At 37.9% G+C, this 19,833-nt stretch overlaps 1 protein-coding gene across 3 annotated transcripts in view; it reads right to left on the reverse strand.

Moving 5' to 3' along the window:
• The window catches only part of LOC139139385 (zinc finger FYVE domain-containing protein 16-like), a 190,000-nt gene that overhangs the window by 109,115 nt on the left and 61,052 nt on the right, over window positions 1-19,833 (reverse strand). For all 3 annotated transcript variants that reach the window (XM_070708286.1, XM_070708287.1, XM_070708285.1), the window contains one exon: window positions 17,341-17,440. In XM_070708286.1, the coding sequence (XP_070564387.1) occupies window positions 17,341-17,440 (100 nt within the window). The remainder of the gene's footprint in view (window positions 1-17,340; window positions 17,441-19,833) is intronic.

The raw sequence follows: 19,833 nt of genomic DNA on the forward strand, positions 1-19,833 counted from the left end.
CCTTACAGCGCCGCGTCGATGTATACATTGACGGCGCACTTCCGGGTTCTACGCCACGTCAATGTTTACATCGACAGAAGCGTTCTCCGCTATAGCAGTCAATAAAGTCAAAATAGGCGGGGTATCTCAATGATAAACCAATAAAAAACACTCGACGACTGACGTAGTGAATGAAATCTCATTAAATATGTAATTATTCAGCTTGAATAGCCGTACATGGACATCGTCCACTTTGAAATGCTAATATGGCGACCAGAATGAATATGGATGAGGTTGACCTCCAGTCATACGCAAATATTCTCGGCCGAGTGAACCCGGAAGACAGAGATTTTTTCGCTAGATATTTTCTAGATAGCGATAGTGACAACGAGGGCGAATTTTATGGGTTTGAAGACGTGAATTTCATCCCGATAGATCGGATTGAAAATCCGGACGGAGACATCGACTTCGCCGATGACGTCGCCAATGGCTGGTCGAGCAATCCTGCCGACGACAGTGAACAACTCACTCTACCGTTCGATTACGCCACAACAGGCATCAACGAAGACATCCCCGCTGATGCAACGTCTCTCTCCTTTGTTCGTTTCTTCTTGACGGATGAAGTTTTGGATGTTACAGTGACCGAAACCAACAAATATGCCGATCAAGTCATCCAAGAGAAGCTCAGAGACGGTGGCCTACAGCAACACTCTCGCTTGCGACGTTGGCGCCCTGTCAACAAAGACGAGATGTGCGTTTTCCTTGGCGTTTCGATCGCCAGGGCATCTTGAGGAAACCCGACCTTGACCAGTATTGGAGTACAAACGAAACCTTGTACACACCGTTCTTTCGGAAGTGCATGTCTCGAAACAGGTGATTTACTTTTCATTATAGTTCTTATAATATTTGTTTCGGGGGGGGGGGGGGTAAACTCAGGCAAAAGCCATTTTTGAGGAGGGGGGGGATTGAAAAGCAACAGAAACCAAGAAGTAAACAAAACCTCGAAAGCAAATGAAAGAAAAAAAAATCAACAACAATAACAATAATAATAATAACAGTAATGATATTAGATCTATATTCTTAGTGCTTTAGGTTTTTTCCTTTGTTCTTTGTAAATTTTGAAAGTAAATCCACGGCAGGTCAACATGATATGATAACTTCCTGCATAATAACATTGAATGAATGAGAGCATAATAATTCATAATTTCATGTCCCCTGAATTTTTGAAGTGTATCATTCTCCTAATTTTTTTTTTAAATCCTTTTTCCTAACAGATATGAGCTTATACTGCAGTGCCTGCATTTCAACGACAACCGATCTATCATCACTGATCGAGAGGCACCAAATTTTGACCCACTTTATAAAATAAGACCGGTGTATGATATCATCACACAAAGATTTCGAGAGGTTTACACTCCAACAAAGTGTCTAAGCTTGGATGAGGCAATGATCCCATGGCGAGGTAACCTATCCATGAGGGTTTACATTCAAAGTAAGCCAGATCGATTTGGAATCAAAGCCTTTTCCGTCAATGAAGCAAGCTCCGCTTACACCCTTGGCTTTGAAGTGTACACAGGCAAGTGGTTTCAACCCTACCCTGATGCTGATGTTACTGAAGTGGATGAAGGGCAGTCCTACAAAATAGTCATGGGTTTGTTGTCAAAATGCAACCTGCTGGATAAGGGACACAGCATTTACATGGATAGCTATTACATGAGTCCTGTACTTGTTGATGCCCTAACCAGTAGGGATACTATCGCAGTTGGCACAACCCGAATTAACCGTAAGGAGATGCCGGAAGCACTGAAAAAAACAAAGCTTCAGAAAGGGAATGCCATATGGAGACGTCGTGGCGACCTCCTCGCTGTGAAGTGGCATGACAAAAGGGATGTCACCTTGCTTTCCAATGCCCATACTGCTATATGGGGCTTTGATGGCAAGAAAACTGACGATGAAGGTCTTCCAGTTCTCAAACCAACAGCTGTATTAGAGTACAACAAGTACATAGGAGGAACAGATCTTGCAGATCAGCTGTGTCGGTATTACCCTCTCCTGCGTCGGCGCAACAGATGGTACCGTAAGCTGTTCTTCAGTTTGTTGGGTTTGCTTGTCACCAATGCTTTCATTTTATGGAAGAAGTTCGCACCAGATGTCGACACCAGACAACTCAGCCATTCAGCATTTCGTCTGCGAGTCGTTGAGCTCCTGGTTGAAAGTGCCGTCCATGCACCTGTGCCCATTGAAGATCCTCGGGCCAGAAGATCTACAGGATTCAACATCCGTCGCCTTACAGAACGGCACTTTCCATCTAAAATTCAAGCAAAACCTGGAGCAGCAAACACATCTCCTATGCGAGAATGCATTGTGTGTAAACAACGACTGAAGAGCAACGATGAACACCATCAGAAGTATCTTCGTGATCACAACGGTTCCAGGGTGAGGTATCCTGTCACCAGATACGAATGCCGGAGATGTGCTGCCGTATTGTGCGTTGACAAGTGTTTTGAAATCTATCACACTTGCAAGAATTACGAGAGGATCGGTCCAACATCATAGCATCCAAATGAGGAATGAACACACAACGAATTCAAATCAAAATGAAATAAAATGTAAAAAGGGACTAGACACTTCAAATTACAGCCTAATACAATCAGATTTCTGTTGTACATAGATATTTGAGCTAAGTAAACAAGCATGTAATTATGTTTATTTATGTATTTATTTATTCATTCATTTATTTATTTATTTCTTACAGAAAATACAACTTGAAAATAAGTATCCATTGCGTCTTACATTTCAATGTGAATAACAACTGTTGTGACACTTTGAGTAAAGTCAGTGAAAACTCTCCACGTGATGTAGTTTTGTAAGCTCCTGGTATCAGTGTTTCATAGTGTAATGTATTATATTTTGTTTATATAACAAGAAAAACAAAGTGTTTGAACATATTTGTTGGTAATGCACAGTGTTGTGGTCATGCAGACTCTGTGTTTAGAATTTTGTACACATAATATCAAGAAAAAACTTCATATTTTTAATGTTCTTTGACAAAAATGTTTTTATTGATATTCCTGCAATTATTTGGTTGCCATGGTTACACCAAGTTCATATTACAAAAGTTAACAATGGTAAATTTAGTAATTTTGTTGATATCATAACATAAAGTGAATAATTTGGACAAAAACTGACTCTACTTCATTAATTGTTGTTCATAGTCTATTTGCTGAAAAGTCCTGGGCCTGGGGGGTCTTATGCATGTATAGTCTATGGCATTCTAAGGGCTAATTAGGTCTGTGATTAAAAATATTGTGATACAGATGGGGCTTAATAGCCGAGAATGAGTTTCATGGTGGTGAAAACGTAAAACCAATGTAGGCCACCATCTTAATTACAAAAGGTCATTAAATGAGTCAATTAGTCAAGATGTTGCCAAACATTTTTGCATCCTATCATAACACTGACAGATTATCACCAGTACCATATTTCATAAAATTTGATGCAGTGCTTCTGGACATTCACCCTAAAAACAAATATACTGTCAAGGACAGTGCTCACATTTGGTTTGAATTGGTCCATTCAAAAACAAGTCATCGTTGATGACACAGTCCCCACTCGTTAATGGGTACTTTGATTACAAGTCCTCAGAGAGGATAGAGTCGTTTTCATTAATTAGGTCTGTGATAAAAATACTTTGATACAGATGGCGCTCAATGGCCAAGAATGAGTTCCATGGTGATGAAAACATAAAACCAATGTAGGCCACCATCCTAAAGGTCATTAAATGAGTCAACTGGGAATTAATCAACAGGATGTTGCAAAACATTTTTGCATACTATCCTAACACTAACAGATTATCAACGGTACCATATTTCATAAAGTTTGATGCAGTATTTACAACACTATGAGATCAACATCTGCATCAAGTTTCATCAAATTTGACATTGTGTTTATGGATATATCATTCTAATTAGGAAAGTTCACTACATATGCAATGACAAATTAATTAAAATGACACTGATAAATGTCTCTTTCAATGTTAAAGCAATGTGAGCTTAACATCTGTACAAAGTTTCATGAAATTTGATGCAGTATTTCTTGACATATCAGCCTAATTATGAAACTTCAATAATTGACATGATACTGCTATATGACGTGAAACAAATTGACGAGCATATGTATGAAATCTGTCAATGTCCTTGTACCAACTTTGAATGATACTGGTGGAAATATGTCTGAGTTATGGCTCTGTACATGAGAAAATTGTAACAAAATCGCCGCCACGCAGCGATATTTGATCTTACTGTTTAAAGAATCAACACGTATATGTATGACATAAGTCAATGTCCATGTACCAACTTTGAATAAAATCAGTTGAGACTTGCCCGAGTTTTGGCTAAGGACATGAAAAAATTGTATCAAAATGGCTGTCATGCAGCCATATTGGATCATATCATGAAACAAATTGACGTATTTATGTATGACATAGGTTAATGTCCTTGTACCAACTTTGAAAAAAATCGGTTGAGATATGCCCGAGTATTATGGCTCTGTACATGAAAATATCGTAACAAAATGGCCGCACGGCAGCCATATTGGATCGTATCACAAAACAAATTGACTTGCATATCTATGACATTGGTCAATGTCCTTGTACCAACTTTGAATAAATTCGCTTGATACACGTCTGAGTTATGGCTGTATACATGAAAAAATCGTAATAAAATGGCCGCCTGGCAGCCATATTGGATCGCATCACAAAACAAATTGATGTGTATATGTATGACATTGGTAATGTTCTTGAACCAACTTTGAATAAAATCGGTTAAAACATGTCTGAGTTATGGCTCTGTACATGAAAAAATCGTAATAAAATGGCCGCCTGGCAGCCATATTGGATCGTATCACAAAACAAATTGACTTGCATATCTATGACATTGGTCAATGTCCTTGTACCAACTTTGAATAAAATCGGTTGAAAAATGTCTGAGTTATGGCTCTGTACATGAAAAAATCATAATAAAATGGCTGCCTGGTGGCCATATTGGATTGTATCACAAAACAAATGGACGTGCATATGTGTGACATATGAAGTAATCCTTGTACAAAGTTTGAAAGAAATCGCTCCAGGCATCTCTGAGTCTGAGATATCTGCGTGAACAGACGGATGGACGCATGCATGCAGGCACGCACGCACGCACGCACGGACATGACCAAACCTATAAGTCCCCCCGGACGGTGTCCATGGGGACTAAATATTCAAACCAGAAAAACAAGAATGACAAAAGCAATTAAGGTCTGCAACTTAGGTACTGGAAGTCAACTTTAGGAACTTGCATGTCAACTTCTATAGCAATGGGACAAGCAGATTCTGCATACATTTATAAGAAATGTCCTAAAATAATCAGCCAGACAAGGCTTGACAGAAAGAAAAGGTGGGAGAGTGGGGCAAAAATAATGTACAAAGGATCAGGTGAAAAAAATAATTCTACCTCACCAATTTTCTAGATCCCCCCCCCCCCCATATCAAATGTTCCACCCCTCGGTATTGACCATGATTACGTAAAGAGCTACAATGGCCAAATGGCGGAAACGTTAAAATATGTGAACTATTTACAACCTTGGGGATTTTTTAATTAATGCTATCAGTGCTATCATTTGAGTTGTAAACAGCACTAAAATTAGTTTCAGATTGTGAAATGCCTTCCACTGTAGGGGTGATTATGACATCTGGAATTATCCTGTTGCAAAAAGTTGCAAAAATTGGCACACAATGAAAAAATTACCTTCAGCTTTGTTTTCTGGATCAAATTTTACTACAAATTGATGCAAAATATGACAAAGTTATGTTCACAGTCTTCAACATTGTCTCACAACATATCCTGGGTTGGAATATGTCATTTAAGGTCACAGACTGAATTACCAAAAATATACAAATTTGGGGGTTTCTCAACACTTTGAGTTGAGCAGAAGATTTATCTAAGAACATCTCTCGGGATGTTTACACCAAACTACAAAGCTATCAGGCAAATAGTTTTTGAGAACAAGTTTTCTTGACCAAAAATGACAAAATTGTCTTCAAAATACAAATTTGCATATTTAAGGACAATTTCGAAATATCCAACTTTTGTCACCCCTGGGCATCTGCATACCAAATATTAAAGCTGTCTGTTCAGTGGTTTTAAAGAAAAGAGATTTTTTAAGATTTCTTGACCAAAAATGACAAAAATTGCCAAAAATGGTAATTTTGCCAATTTGTCGTAATTTCAACAAAATTAGAAAGGTAACACCCTTGCAAATATCCAACCCAAATTTGAGAGCAATTTGGCCAGCAGTTTCAGAGAAGAAGAATTTTTACTTAAAATGAGAAAAATAACCAAAAACATTCAGCAAAAGTACAAAATTCAATATATCTTCACGATATACATAAAACTGTATAAGGTTCACCTAAGGTACTTGCACACTTGCACCGACATGCTTGCCCTAGATCCTAGGGAGAACACAGTTTTTTTCCTTCTCATTCTTTTTTATTCTTCAACCAACAGGAACATGCAAAAAACATGAACATAACATAGGAATGAACGCAGAGATAATACACAACAGTGTTGCTTTAGTATTTTTGTACAGCAACAGTTCTTTGGTTTGACTTTAGTGCAGCAATGCACAGTTTTGACAGCTTAATATAACAGTGACATATGTGTATAGTTCTGAATGGAATGTTAGTGTCAGTTATTTTGTTTATAGTTCTGTTTTATACAGAACAGTGTTATGCACTATTGTTGGGTATTTTTGCGGGTTTTAATTTCATTTTATTTCCTCATGAGCAGAAAAAAGGTTGATGCGGTAGGTCTGAATTGATGCTCGCGAGGATTAGAAACAATCTTTTTATTTTTCTTGGCCTTATCTTATGTTTTTTGTTAAAGGGGAAATTTACCCAGATTTTCTTAGGAAATCAGGTCGTTATTTAGTGAAAAATAAACAAAATAGCGTTGGTTTCATTCACTTTCACTTGCGCGTATTAGCGCAGTGGCCAAAAACTGAACGCACAGAAACCGGAAGTGACGTATCAAACTTGCTAGTCACAGCGGGTTCAAAGCGAGGTCACTTATAACCAAGCTCTTCTACGCCAAGTGAAGTACGCGTACGCGGTACCCAAACCTCAGCGCTGGACTGAAAATCATAATGCCGAAGATAATCGGTAATAACTTCAAACCTGAACATGCAATCGATGATCCAAGACTGACATCGTCAGAAATTACAGCGACTCGCGTTCGGAAAGTGACTATTCTAGCTCCGATGACGAAGTTCAAATTACTCTCGGCGATCAATCATGCCTGTCATTGTCAACCCAATCGCTGTGAAATCTCGCCGACACCAAAGTAATGCCAATGCTCTAAAGAGATCGACATTAATTCTAAAAGTACAAGCATTTTTAATGTGTTACAGAACACCCTGATGTAGCCATGATTAGTCTAGAACCAGCGGTCCTGTCTACAGTGTTCCGTTTCTACTTGGAGCTGATGCCCCGGGCAGTTTTCTTTTAGGCTTGTAGTTCAGTAGTTGGACTTGCAACTTTCGCTAAAAGCAGCCCTTCTCAAAGTGGTATTCGCAGAAAACTTTATTTCTGCTCGACTTAAACATCGACACCGAGTCCTTGGCCCCTGTATTCTGTAAGCCATTCTATACACCGTAAGTGGAAAAGCTTACAGTTGTACACGTCGACTGCTTCAATGACCAAGTTTACTACGTCACTTCCGGTATTTTAGTACACTGCTGTTTGCTAGCCAGTGAGTGAAAGTGAATAAAATCGACTCGAAAGCCTTTAAAGGTCTGGTGAAATGCCCATGTTGCAAAATCACAGAAATACAGTTGATGGTCTATAAAACAGTTACACTCATTTCTTTTTTCGTTTAGCGCGCGTGATTATGAAATATGGCAAAAGAAAAATGCAAAATGGGCGTGTCCCCCGAGCCTCTCCAGTCGACTTTTTTCGGCTTTCCGAAGTTTGCCCGACGCCGTATCTCGTAACGGCCAGTAAAGTATTTCACACCTCCGTAAGCTCCCTACGGGGGTAACTGCTAGGGTTTCCGCTTACATGATCAGGACAGTGTCCTCCTTCACTATGGGAGAACGTTTTTCTTTTGGTGGCTGTGACAGCGGCAAGAACATGAACGGCTCAACTGTAAACTTTTTCAAGTTCCCGTCAAGTGTTGAGTGTTTGAACCATAATGTGCTGGTCTCTGCTGGTTCGTACGATCGGCCACGGTCCCTCGGCTGAGCCTGCCTCGCTTCTCGCTACACAGAAGTTTGGGACCTCAATGCAAATCGACAGCATGAACAGCAACACTGAATGTTGAGACTACCATTAAAATGAACAACAACACGGAACGTAGAGATCGCGATACAAATCATGGAGGTAGAGTCCTCCTTGATACAAATCGAGAGCAACACGGAACGCGTCGTTGGGACGGCAATTAAATTGAAGAACAATGGGGAATACCGGACCACGAGGAACGCGATGCAAATCGACCGCAACATGGAATGTTGAAGACCGTGATTAAAATGCACAACACAGAACATCAATGTAAATCAACTGCAACACCGAACCTTGTTGCCTCGATTAAAATGCGTATGTCTGCTATGTATAGCAAAAGTTTCAATTCTCGCGAGCGAGCGTTCCTATGCCCGCTACATACATTAGACAAAATGACGTCAAATTTATCGCGAGGGCTCGATTGCGTGTGTCTTAGTTTCAATTCTCGCGAGAGCCATTCATGCATGCTGTACACTAGACTAAATGACGTCAAATCTCTCGCGAGACTTGGCTCGATTGCAAATACGTACGACGGAAAGAACGCAATAATACGGAAGTAGACACAGTTTTTGCGAATCGCCGAGAGAGAAGCGCAGATTAAACAAAAGACTAAAAAACCCACGTTTTTTCTTTATTGTACCATATTTTTTAAACAAAAATCAGTTTCGCCGCTGTGGCGAATTAGGATCGATTTTTTTTCGCCACTTCGGATTTCGATTCGCATTGGCGAACGTGGCAAATGGGTAGCGCGAACAGTGTTTTGTTAGCGGATACCTGGCAGAGATAAGGCGGCGTTGGACCGCTATTCGATGTAAATGAACACACCTGTGACGTCACAGACGGCCACCCTTGACTCCCGCTGAGGGCGTGACCTGAGTGTCGCAAAATGACTCCATGAAAGCCGCGCATAGAAATATCAAAAAAATTAACAATTGCGCGTACTTTTAGGTTGCAATTCTGTTGCGAGTGTAATAGTATTGACCCCCTGGAAGATATTCAGTCAGACGAACGGGACCATTTCACCAGACCTTTAAATGACCACATCAGTTTAATATTCCAAAATTAATTTACAGGGTAAATTTCCCCTTTAAGGTTGGTACCCTAATAATAATACTGGAGCTCCCTGGTCAAGTTGCTTGGGTTACCTGTTGTATCAATACAACCGATTCTTATTATGGGACAACAGAAATGCTACTGGAATTCCTAATCAATTTACCTATCTTCCAAACCTTAGAAAAACATCGTCCCATCTCAAAATACTAGCTGAGCTGACGAAAAGAGATGTTCATTCTGCTAGTGTTCACACAGTGTCATTTGCATCTATTAGATACTTCAATATTTGGCTACATACAGCATGTGCCGATCTCCTTGCTGCTTCAGATTTTAAACTAGTCATCGCTGATGACACAGTCCCTGCTCGCACCATTAATTGACATGCACATGCACATGCACATTGCAATACAATGTCTGTGAGCCAAGCTTGAATGAAATCTGTTCAGGGATAGTTCAGGTATGGTTCAACAAGTCATTGACAATGACATAGTCCCCACTTGTAATAGGAGTATTAGTCTTGATGGGGCAGGGAAATGTGGTCATTAAGAAGTATCACTGGAGTGTATATGTTCAAATCAATGGACACATAGGTCTATGTCATTGTTCCCAATTTGCAACAAGAGGCATGTCTAAGTTATGGTTCTAAAGCGGGAAAAAAGATCAGACCTCTAGCTGTATTAGCCAGCCAAGAAAAACATATGGGCATAATAAATGAGGTACAAGATGTGACATCTTAAGGTCTATTATTCTATCAAAATTAAAGCGTATAGAACTTGTGGTTACTGAGTTATGCATATATACGCTTAATCAAGGTCAAAGGTCATCAAGGTCACGTGACATTTTGAAAAAAAAAATTGTAATGCTAATTAATTCATATATGCCAAAATTCAGACCTCTAGCTCTATTGGCTTGCCCACAATTATAAATGTGCATAATTAATAGAGGTAAAGCATGTGCTATCATAAGGTCTCCCATCCTACTAAATATAAAGGACATAGCACTTGTGGTTACTTATTTATTGAAATAATCGTGTATTTTAGGTAAAAGGTTATAAAGGTCACATGACATTTTGTCAAAAAATTTCTATCCTATAGTCTATCCCTATATACCAATCATACATCTAGCTCTATTGGCTCGCTCAAAATTAGATATGCACATAATTAATGAGGTACAATATGTGGCGTCATAAGGCGTCCCATCATACCAAATATGAAGGCTGTAGCACTTGTGGTTACTGAGCTATGGACAAATATGTATTTTTGAGGTCAAAGGTCACTGAGGTCACGTGACATTTTGTCAAAAAAATTGTACTGCTAAGTTATCCATATATACCAAAAATCAGACCTCCAGCTCTATTGGCTTGCTCAAAATTAGATATGCACATAATTAATGAGGTACAATATGTGGTGTCATAGGGTGTCCCATCATACCATATATGAAAGGTTTAGGACGTGTGGTTACGGAGTTATGGACAAATATGTATATTCGAGGTCAAAGGTCACCAAGGTCACTTGACATTTTGTCAAAGTGTCTGAGATATCTGCGTGAACGGATGGACTCATGGATGGACTCATGACGGACATGACCCAATCTACAAGCCCCCTGGACTTATCTGTGGGGACTAAAAACTGTGTCACTGCATCCTTTTTGCAATATGAATACGATGAGAAACTAAATTTTTATTTTTCTTGGCCTTATACATGGGAGTCTATGGACTGCCTTATACATGGGAGTCTATGGACTGCCTTATACATGGGAGTCTATGGACTTCCTTATACATGGGAGTCTATGGACTTCCTTATACATGGGAGTCTATGGACTGCCTTATACATGGGAGTCTATGGACTGCCTTATACATGGGAGTCTACGGACTGCCTTATACATTGGAGTCTATGGAGGTGAAAACTAAAAAGTCCTCTAACACGGCCAAATTCGATCGCATTGTGAAACAAATCGATGTGCATCTGTATGAGGTAGGGTACTATCCTTGTACCAAGTTTGAACGAAATCGTTCCAGGCGTCACTGAGATATCTGCGTGAACGGACGCACGCACGGACGCACGCACACACACATGGACGGACGCACGGACATGACCAAACCTATAAGTCCCCCCGGACGGTGTCCGTGGGGACTAAAAACATGAAAAAATACCGTCAAGGACAGTGTGCTCACATTCGGTTTGAATTGGTCCATTCAAGAAATATTTAAACCAGGAAAAACAAGAATGACAAAGGCAAATAAGGTCTCCAACTTAGGTACTGGAGGTCATCTTCAGGAACATGAATATCAACTTCTATAGCAATGGGACAAGCAGATCCTAAATACATAAGCAAATGTCAACAACAAAAAATAGATAGAGAAGGTTTGATGAAAAGAAAAGTTGGGAGTGGGTAAAAAAATGTACAAGGGATCTGGTAAAAAAGTAATGCTACCTCATCAATCTTCTAGACCCCTCCTGAATATCAAATGTTCCATCCCTCGGTATTACATAACGCCAAATGACAGGAAATGTATTTACAACCTTGGGGATTTTTTAGTTAACACCATGAGTGTTATCATGTAAACAGCACCTAAGTTAGTTACAGATGGTGAAATACCTTCCACTGTGGGCGGTGATTTCAACATCTGGAATTAACCTGGATCCAAATTTCTCATCAGGTCTTGTATGTCTTACATAGTTAGTTGCAAAAATTGGTCCGCAATGAAAAAATTCACCTCAGCTTTGTTTTCTAAGATTTTTTGACCAAAAATGACAAAATTGCTCCAAAATAGTAATTTTCCCAAATTTGTCATCCAACAAATTGGAAGAGTAACACTCTCGCAAAGATCCAACCCAAATTTGAGAGCGATTGGGCTGGTGGTTTAAGACAAGAATTTTTACTGAAAATGAAAAATCACCAAAAAATTCAGTAAAAATACAAAATTAAGGATATCTTCACAATACTCAAAAAATACCGCAATTATACGGTGTCGCTCACATTTGATCAAAATTGGTACATACCAGTATGGGTACCAAAGATCAACAATAAATGTTGTTTCTATCTGTTCAGTGCAGGAAAATTCTACGTTGATGTTATGACAATAATTTCTGCACAGCACAACCAGAAAAACAACAAGAATGACAGAAGTTTGACATACTGCTACAGAGAAATTGATGTTTTGATCAAAAAAAGGGCAAATATTGTCCTAAAAACACACATATTGAAATTTCACCACATTTTTTGCAAACAGCTTCTCAGCTTGTCAAAAGATGATCTGCAACATTTCGCAAAATCTATCAGCAATATAAATCACTGGGCCATAAGTAGTTAAGCACGCAATCTTATTTGCGCTAGTGATATGGATGTACATTGTATCTCAGACAGCGTCTAACTAAAAAAAATTATAAATCTGAAAATTTACTTAGTAAAAAATATTAGCACAGCTTTTCTCATTTGGAAAAATTTTTTTTTAGAAATTTACAGTTGTAAAAACATAGGGCCAAAGTCCCTGAAGCTACTATAGACATGGATACAAAATTAAGTATTTCCTAACTGTATGAAATTATCTCACTAAGGTCATCCTAGGGACTTGTAAACCAAATATTAAAGCTGTCTGACCAGCGGTTTTGAAAAACAAGCGACTCTACAGTTGACAGAGCTCTGCTGTGTTATGTAACCTTTTGTGACACATGTATTGATGAAGAAGGTGGATATCTTTGATAGCTCATTTCAGGATGGCCTGACCAAAAATGGAAAAATAATTCTGTAAAAATACAGATTTGCATATTTCATCACAATTTGAACAAATCTAAGTTGGGTTATCGCTAGGGACCTGTATATCAAATAACAAAGCTGTCTGCCCAGTGGTTATGAAGAAGATTTTTTACCAAAAACGCCTTTTTTGGTGCTAATTTGCATATTTTCAACAATATCAAAAATTAATAAAACTAGTTTCTCAAAATCATATAGTTTATCCACACAACAAATATCAAATCAGTAAGTACTGCAGTTCTCAAGATATTTGAGTGGACGGACACCTCACAAACAAACATACATACATACATACATACATACATGTACATATGGTACATACTATATTAGTCTATAGTAGCTAATAAACGAGAGTTAATTACATTCTATTTAACGTAAACAAGACTTGCTTAAATCAAGCTTTACGTCATAAAAATACAGCATATCTGTCAGGTTATAAAGAATCTTAAGCTGGTTATTTTCATCCTAACCAACCACATTTTAACTTTCAAATTAACATTGTAAGTAAGTTCTGTTGAATAAGTTGAGACTGTACGTACATGTACTCAGAGAAAGCACACTGAAGAGACAAATGTTTGAAACTTAAGAAGTCCAAGGTCATCAAAAGCATTGTAAGGAGTCATGTAACACTTTCATTGCACTGTTTACACAGATTGCATAATTGCTATAAATAGCACATGAGGAATCTTACAGCCCAGCTTTACCATAAAAACCCTATCACTTTGACCACTCTATTTTTTTCCTCAAAAAGTAATTTTATTTTATCCTCAGCAAGTCAACCATACATGAAGATTAGAACTTTCTCTATCTCTATTTATTTGACCACCCTATCATGACAAACTATTACGAGCAATTTCTTTGAGATTCAGGGCACATTAAATGACGGTTCAGAATATGTCAAAGTTGGGATTCAGGAAAGTTGCCTTTACATGTTTTAATCCTCTAAGAAGGTAAGCATTTCACTATGGACTGTCAAAAAAGTTGAACTTTCTGATAATTCTACACTAAAATTATTTTGGCTTTGATGATTATTCAATTATTTAAAATCATATTAATTATTTTTTCTGGGTGAATTGATAGGGTTTATACAGTACAAGAATTACATACAATGTAAGTCAAATTTTGACCAAAAATGACAAAAAAATTCCTTAAAAATACACATTTGCATATTTCATCACAATTTGAACAAATCTAAGTTGGGTTGTCCCTAGGGACCTGTATACCAAATAACAAAGCTGTCTGACCGACGGTTATGAAGAAGAAGATTTTTTACCAAAAACGCCTTTTTTGGCATTAATTTGCTTATTTTCAACATTATTAAAAAATTAAAAAAACTAGTTTCTCAAAATCATATTTTTCACCTACACAACAAATATCAAATCAGTAAGTACTGCAGTTCTCAAGATATTTGAGTGGACGGACGCCTCACAAACGGACATACATACATACATACATACATACATACATACATACATACATACATACATACATACATACATACATACATACATACATACATACATACATACAGACTGACGACGGACGCCGGATGGATACCCATCCCAATAGCTTCTATAGACTATAGTCTATAGTAGCTAAAAAAATGTTCACAATTTCATTGTGACCACCCCCTCCCAAGATCTAATGGTCCGTCCCTTATTTTGAGCAGGTCTGTTAATATGTAACAGTTCATAAACAATGACAGGAAATGACTACAGGTCAGTGGAATATCCTGTTTCAGCCATTGGTATGCGACCACTCATGAACATTTGCAGAATTTCCCTTTTTCTTACCTCATTTGCACATTTTTGACACTGATGTGTTCATTTGAACAAATTCACATCTCAACCCTTACATCTACCTGTACACCAAATACTGAGACGGTAGCTTTGGCGGTATGGGAGCCTTTGTGTGTGACGGACATACATCCGCACATACCCACAAATATACAGACATGCAAATCAATTCAGCTTATACGATAACCTCACATTGGTATACCAAATGTGAGTAAAAACTGTATAAGGTTCACCTAAGGTACTTGCATACAAATTTTCAAAGCAATCAAAACAGCGGTTCTCGAGATATTAATTCTTGACCATTTTCACATTTTGTAAGCTCATTTGCATTATTTTGGCAATGCAGACTTCATTTGAACAAAATCCCATCTATAGCCCAGGATGCATCCACACACCAAATAACAAGCTGAAATGTGCAGCGGTTTGCGTGTTTTTGATGTTGACGGACATACTGTACGTACGTACATACGTACATACATACACACATACATACAGACGCCATCAACTTCAGCTTATACGATAAACTCACATTGGTATAACCAAATGTGAGCTAAAAATAGCAACAAATTGGCCACCTGGCTGCCATATTGGATCGTATCACAAAACAAGCGACCTAGTGGCCGATATAGCTCCGCTGTTCTTATGTAGAGAATAACTATTTTTGACACATGTTGATGAAGAAGGTGGAAATCTTTGATAGCTCAATGCAGTGGCCAGAAAAAAGTGGCTAAAATAGCTGCAAAAATACACAATTCAAAATTTCATCATACTTTGCATATATCACATCAGATCATCCCTAAGAACATGTCAACCAAAGCTATCTGATGAGTAGTTTTGTGAGAATAAAATTTTCTGACCAAAAATGGCAACAATTGCCCCCAAAAATAAAAATTGCAGATTTCATCATAATTTCAAAAGATCAAATTCAGTTCATCTATAGAAACCTGTATACCAAATTTCAAAGCTGTTGGACCAGTACTTTTTGAGAAACACATTTTTTAACCAAAAATGGAAAAAATTGACCAAAAATTCAAAATTGCAGATTTCATCATAATTTCAATACATATTATTTAGTTCATCTATAGAAACCTATATACCAAATTTGAAAGCTATCAGATGAGTAATTTTGGAAATACACATTTTTTGACCAAAATGGCAAAAATTGCCCCAAAATTACAAAATTGCAGATTTCAGCATAATTTCAATAAATATCATTTAGTTCATCTGTAGGAACCTGTATACCAAGTTTCAAAGCTATCAGATGAGTAGTTTTGGAAATACACATTTTTTGACCAAAAATGGCAAAAATTGCCCCAGAAATACAAAATTACAGATTTCATCAGAAATTCAATATTTATTACTTAGTTCATCTATAGAAACCTGTATACCAAATTTCAAAACTATCAGACCAGTACTTTTAGAGATATACATTTTTGACCAAAAATGGCAAAAATTGGATTAAAAATGCAAATTTGCATATTTCTGCACAATTTGAACAAATCTGAAATAGATCATCCCTAGGGACATATGTACCAAATATCAAAGCTATCTGACAGGTAGTTTTGAAGAAGTAGATTTTTAAAGATTTTTTTACCAAAAATGACAAAAATTGCCTTAAAAATACAAATATGCAAATTTCACCACGATTTGAACAAATCTGACTGAAGTCACCCTAAGTAAACTGCATATCAAATTTCAAAGCAATCGGACAAGTGGTTTCAGAGAAGATTTTTTTACCAAAAACACCAAAAAATGCCCCAAAAGTACAAATATGCAAATTTCACCACGATTTGAATAAACTTACGTGAGGTCACCCCAAGTGAGCTGCATATAAAATTTCAAAGCAATTGGACTTGCGGTTTCAGAGGAGAAGGCAATTGTTGACGGACGACAATGGACGACGACGGACGACGACGGACGACGACGGAAAATCAACCTATTTGATAAGCTCTGCGTCACTGACAGCGGAGCTAATAAATTGACGTGCATATATATGCCATAGCACTCTATTGAATATTGAATGAAATCAGTTTCGGGATAGTTAAGTTATGGTTCAAAACATGAAAAAATCGCAACAAAATGGCTGGCCAGTGGCCATATTGTATCATATCGCGAAACGAATACATATGCCATAGTACTTTATCTGTGTACCAACATTCAACGAAATCGGTTGAGGAATAGTTGAGCTACGCTTCAAAAATATGAAAAATTTGCAACGAAATGGCCGCTCAGCAGCCATATTGGATCGCATCACGAAATAAATTGACATGCATATGTATGCTGCAGTACTTTATCCTTGCACACAGTTCAAAAAAAATCAACTCAGGGGTGACAGAAACGACTGCTGACAGACGGACGCACAGATACATGGAAGGATGGATGGACGGATGGGACCCAATCTATAAGTCCCCGCTGGACGCAGGGACAAATAAGATTACTAAGACTTACCTCGCTGCAATATACTGTTGCAGGATACACACACTCTGGCCTCTTTGTTGTCCATGTACTTCAATTTAAACTTTGTGTTACAACAAGTTGAACAAAATACCTGCAAATACATAAAACAATAAAATGAAATTGACAATGCATATTCATGTGATGTGAATATCACATGTGTCACATAAAGACTCTGATTTACAGGATAAGATGGTGTTCATGGAGGAGATGGAATCAAAAAGGAGTCACAACTTACTTAATCCCCGTCAAATTCGCTTGTTTCAACATGTTTTAATCTCTTTTTTGCCTTTATACTGGCCTTTTCACACACAGTCCATTGAAAAGCTTCTGAGACATGTGAAATAGTGGCACGTTCCTGAGTAGATGGTGTTGCTGGCCAGACCTGAGCCGGTAACCGATTAGCCCTATCCCAAAACTTGCCGTGTGAACGGACTGAGCTGCTTTAGAGGAGTTTTAAATACAACCAACATTCAATTCACTTTCGTCATGGTGGCCAAACAGAGTACTGCATCTGGCAGCAACAATTGGTCTCATGAAGATATCAGATTGCTTATTTCAGTCTGGTCAGATGAAAGTGTCCACAAACAAATGCTTAACGAAACCTGTAGGGATAGTTATGCAGTGTTGAATCTAGGATCAGAGAGTTGGGGGCATTTTCGCCCATGGACTTCAATTTTGGGGGCCCTTTTTGAAAATTAGGGAGACTTTTTTTTCATTCATTAATATTCATAAGATAAATTAATATTAATTTTTCTTACCATAATTATTTATAACGTATTTATTTATACTGTAATTAATAATAATTTGGTTGTAATTGGTTGTAATTTGTTACACGTTACAGAAGGGCATTTAAAACTCCTCTAAAGCAGCTCAGTCCGTTCACACGGCAAGTTTTGGGATAGGGCTAATCGGTTAATAATTAAGCATTATATTCATGTAGGCTGGTTTTCTGAGACCTCCAACCGACAAACAAGTCACAAACAAATTAATTTCAATGATCATGACAAATTAGTTTACTTGACAAATTGTTCACAAAGTTTTAGAAAAATTAAAATCACAGGGTGATTATACTGTCATTTATACAAGATCATAAAGTATGTGTAGCAGAGCATGTCATTCACATTTTCTGAATGATCTAGGTAGCCATGTAGCCGTATTATAAGATTTATAGTGATCTGAGGAGCCTTTTGACATTTTCTATTCACATGCAAATGTTATAACAAGTAGATGACCTCTGCCATGTTGCATGTTTGCCATGGTGACATTTGCAAGTTTGGTTTGCTGTTCCCACACCTTTTTGACTGGAACTTTTTGGACTGTAGCTTGCTCATTAGTGAAGTTTGAAAATGCCATCATGCCTAACTGGCCATTCTGACCCAACTGAATTACAACAGGAAAACATGCACGCATGACTGGACAGTGGACTGTGTATTGCATGCACTACATCATCATACATCTGCCGTGATGACGGATTGAGTTCATTGCCGGACGACCGCACTGCATCAATGAACCATAGTTTACAAGGAAAAGTATAATTCCAAACAAATTTTCTTTGTATCATTGAAAGCCTTGATTTTCCTTGGATATTAAATGGACAGATTTATGAAAGATGTCACTTTCACTTGTCCATGACAGTGAATTGATTTTTGCGGAAAGTCAATCAGCCCAGCCAATTACATATGCTTATTGATAACAGCCGGACTGTGATGATCACAATATTGTTTTGTGATACATTTGTATATAAATACAAAATTACAATATTTTGATTAACATGTCATATTGACTATAAAATTGCATATGTTTCTTGGGTGTTGAAACATGTTAGCACAATGTAACAAATCAACACTCCAACCGGTGATGTTCATGTACGAACAACCTGCTTGATTTCCATGGACTGTCTGGTCATCCATTGCACTGGTGTGCATGCTAGTGCGTCATTTGACACACTAGGTAATTTCCAAAGCATCATTTTGTGCTTAAACGCGCTAATACCTCAATGTCGTGCTCTAGATTCAACACTGGTCATGGTTACAAAAAAAAAAGCTGAAAAGGTGTATCAAACTGATGGGCTAAGTTGGTAAATGATTGCATTTGGTCTGCACTAAGTTTGTAAGGGCGATGATGACTCCATCTTGAATGAATGTGCAGCAGGAAAAAAATCAGAAGACAAGCCATGTTCTTGTCTGCCATCTTGTCACAATGATATGCATGGCCATATACACCTTTTGAACTTGACAGAGTGCATTATAAAGCCAGCTAAAATAACAAAACAAAGACTTAACTTTGTGTGTGAGGACACAAGCGGACTCAAACTATTAATCCTCCATGTTTGCAAATCACAAATAATGTTTTTGAAATGTTTCCAATTTTACCCAGTGTGAACACAGTATTCGAGATCTCTTTACCTTGATGATAGTGACCACCTGTCTGCCAAAAATCATCGCCCTTACAAACTTAGTGCAGACCAAATGCAATCATTTACCA

Source organism: Ptychodera flava, chromosome 8, assembly GCF_041260155.1.
Source record: "Ptychodera flava strain L36383 chromosome 8, AS_Pfla_20210202, whole genome shotgun sequence".
NCBI classification, from domain to species: domain Eukaryota; kingdom Metazoa; phylum Hemichordata; class Enteropneusta; family Ptychoderidae; genus Ptychodera; species Ptychodera flava.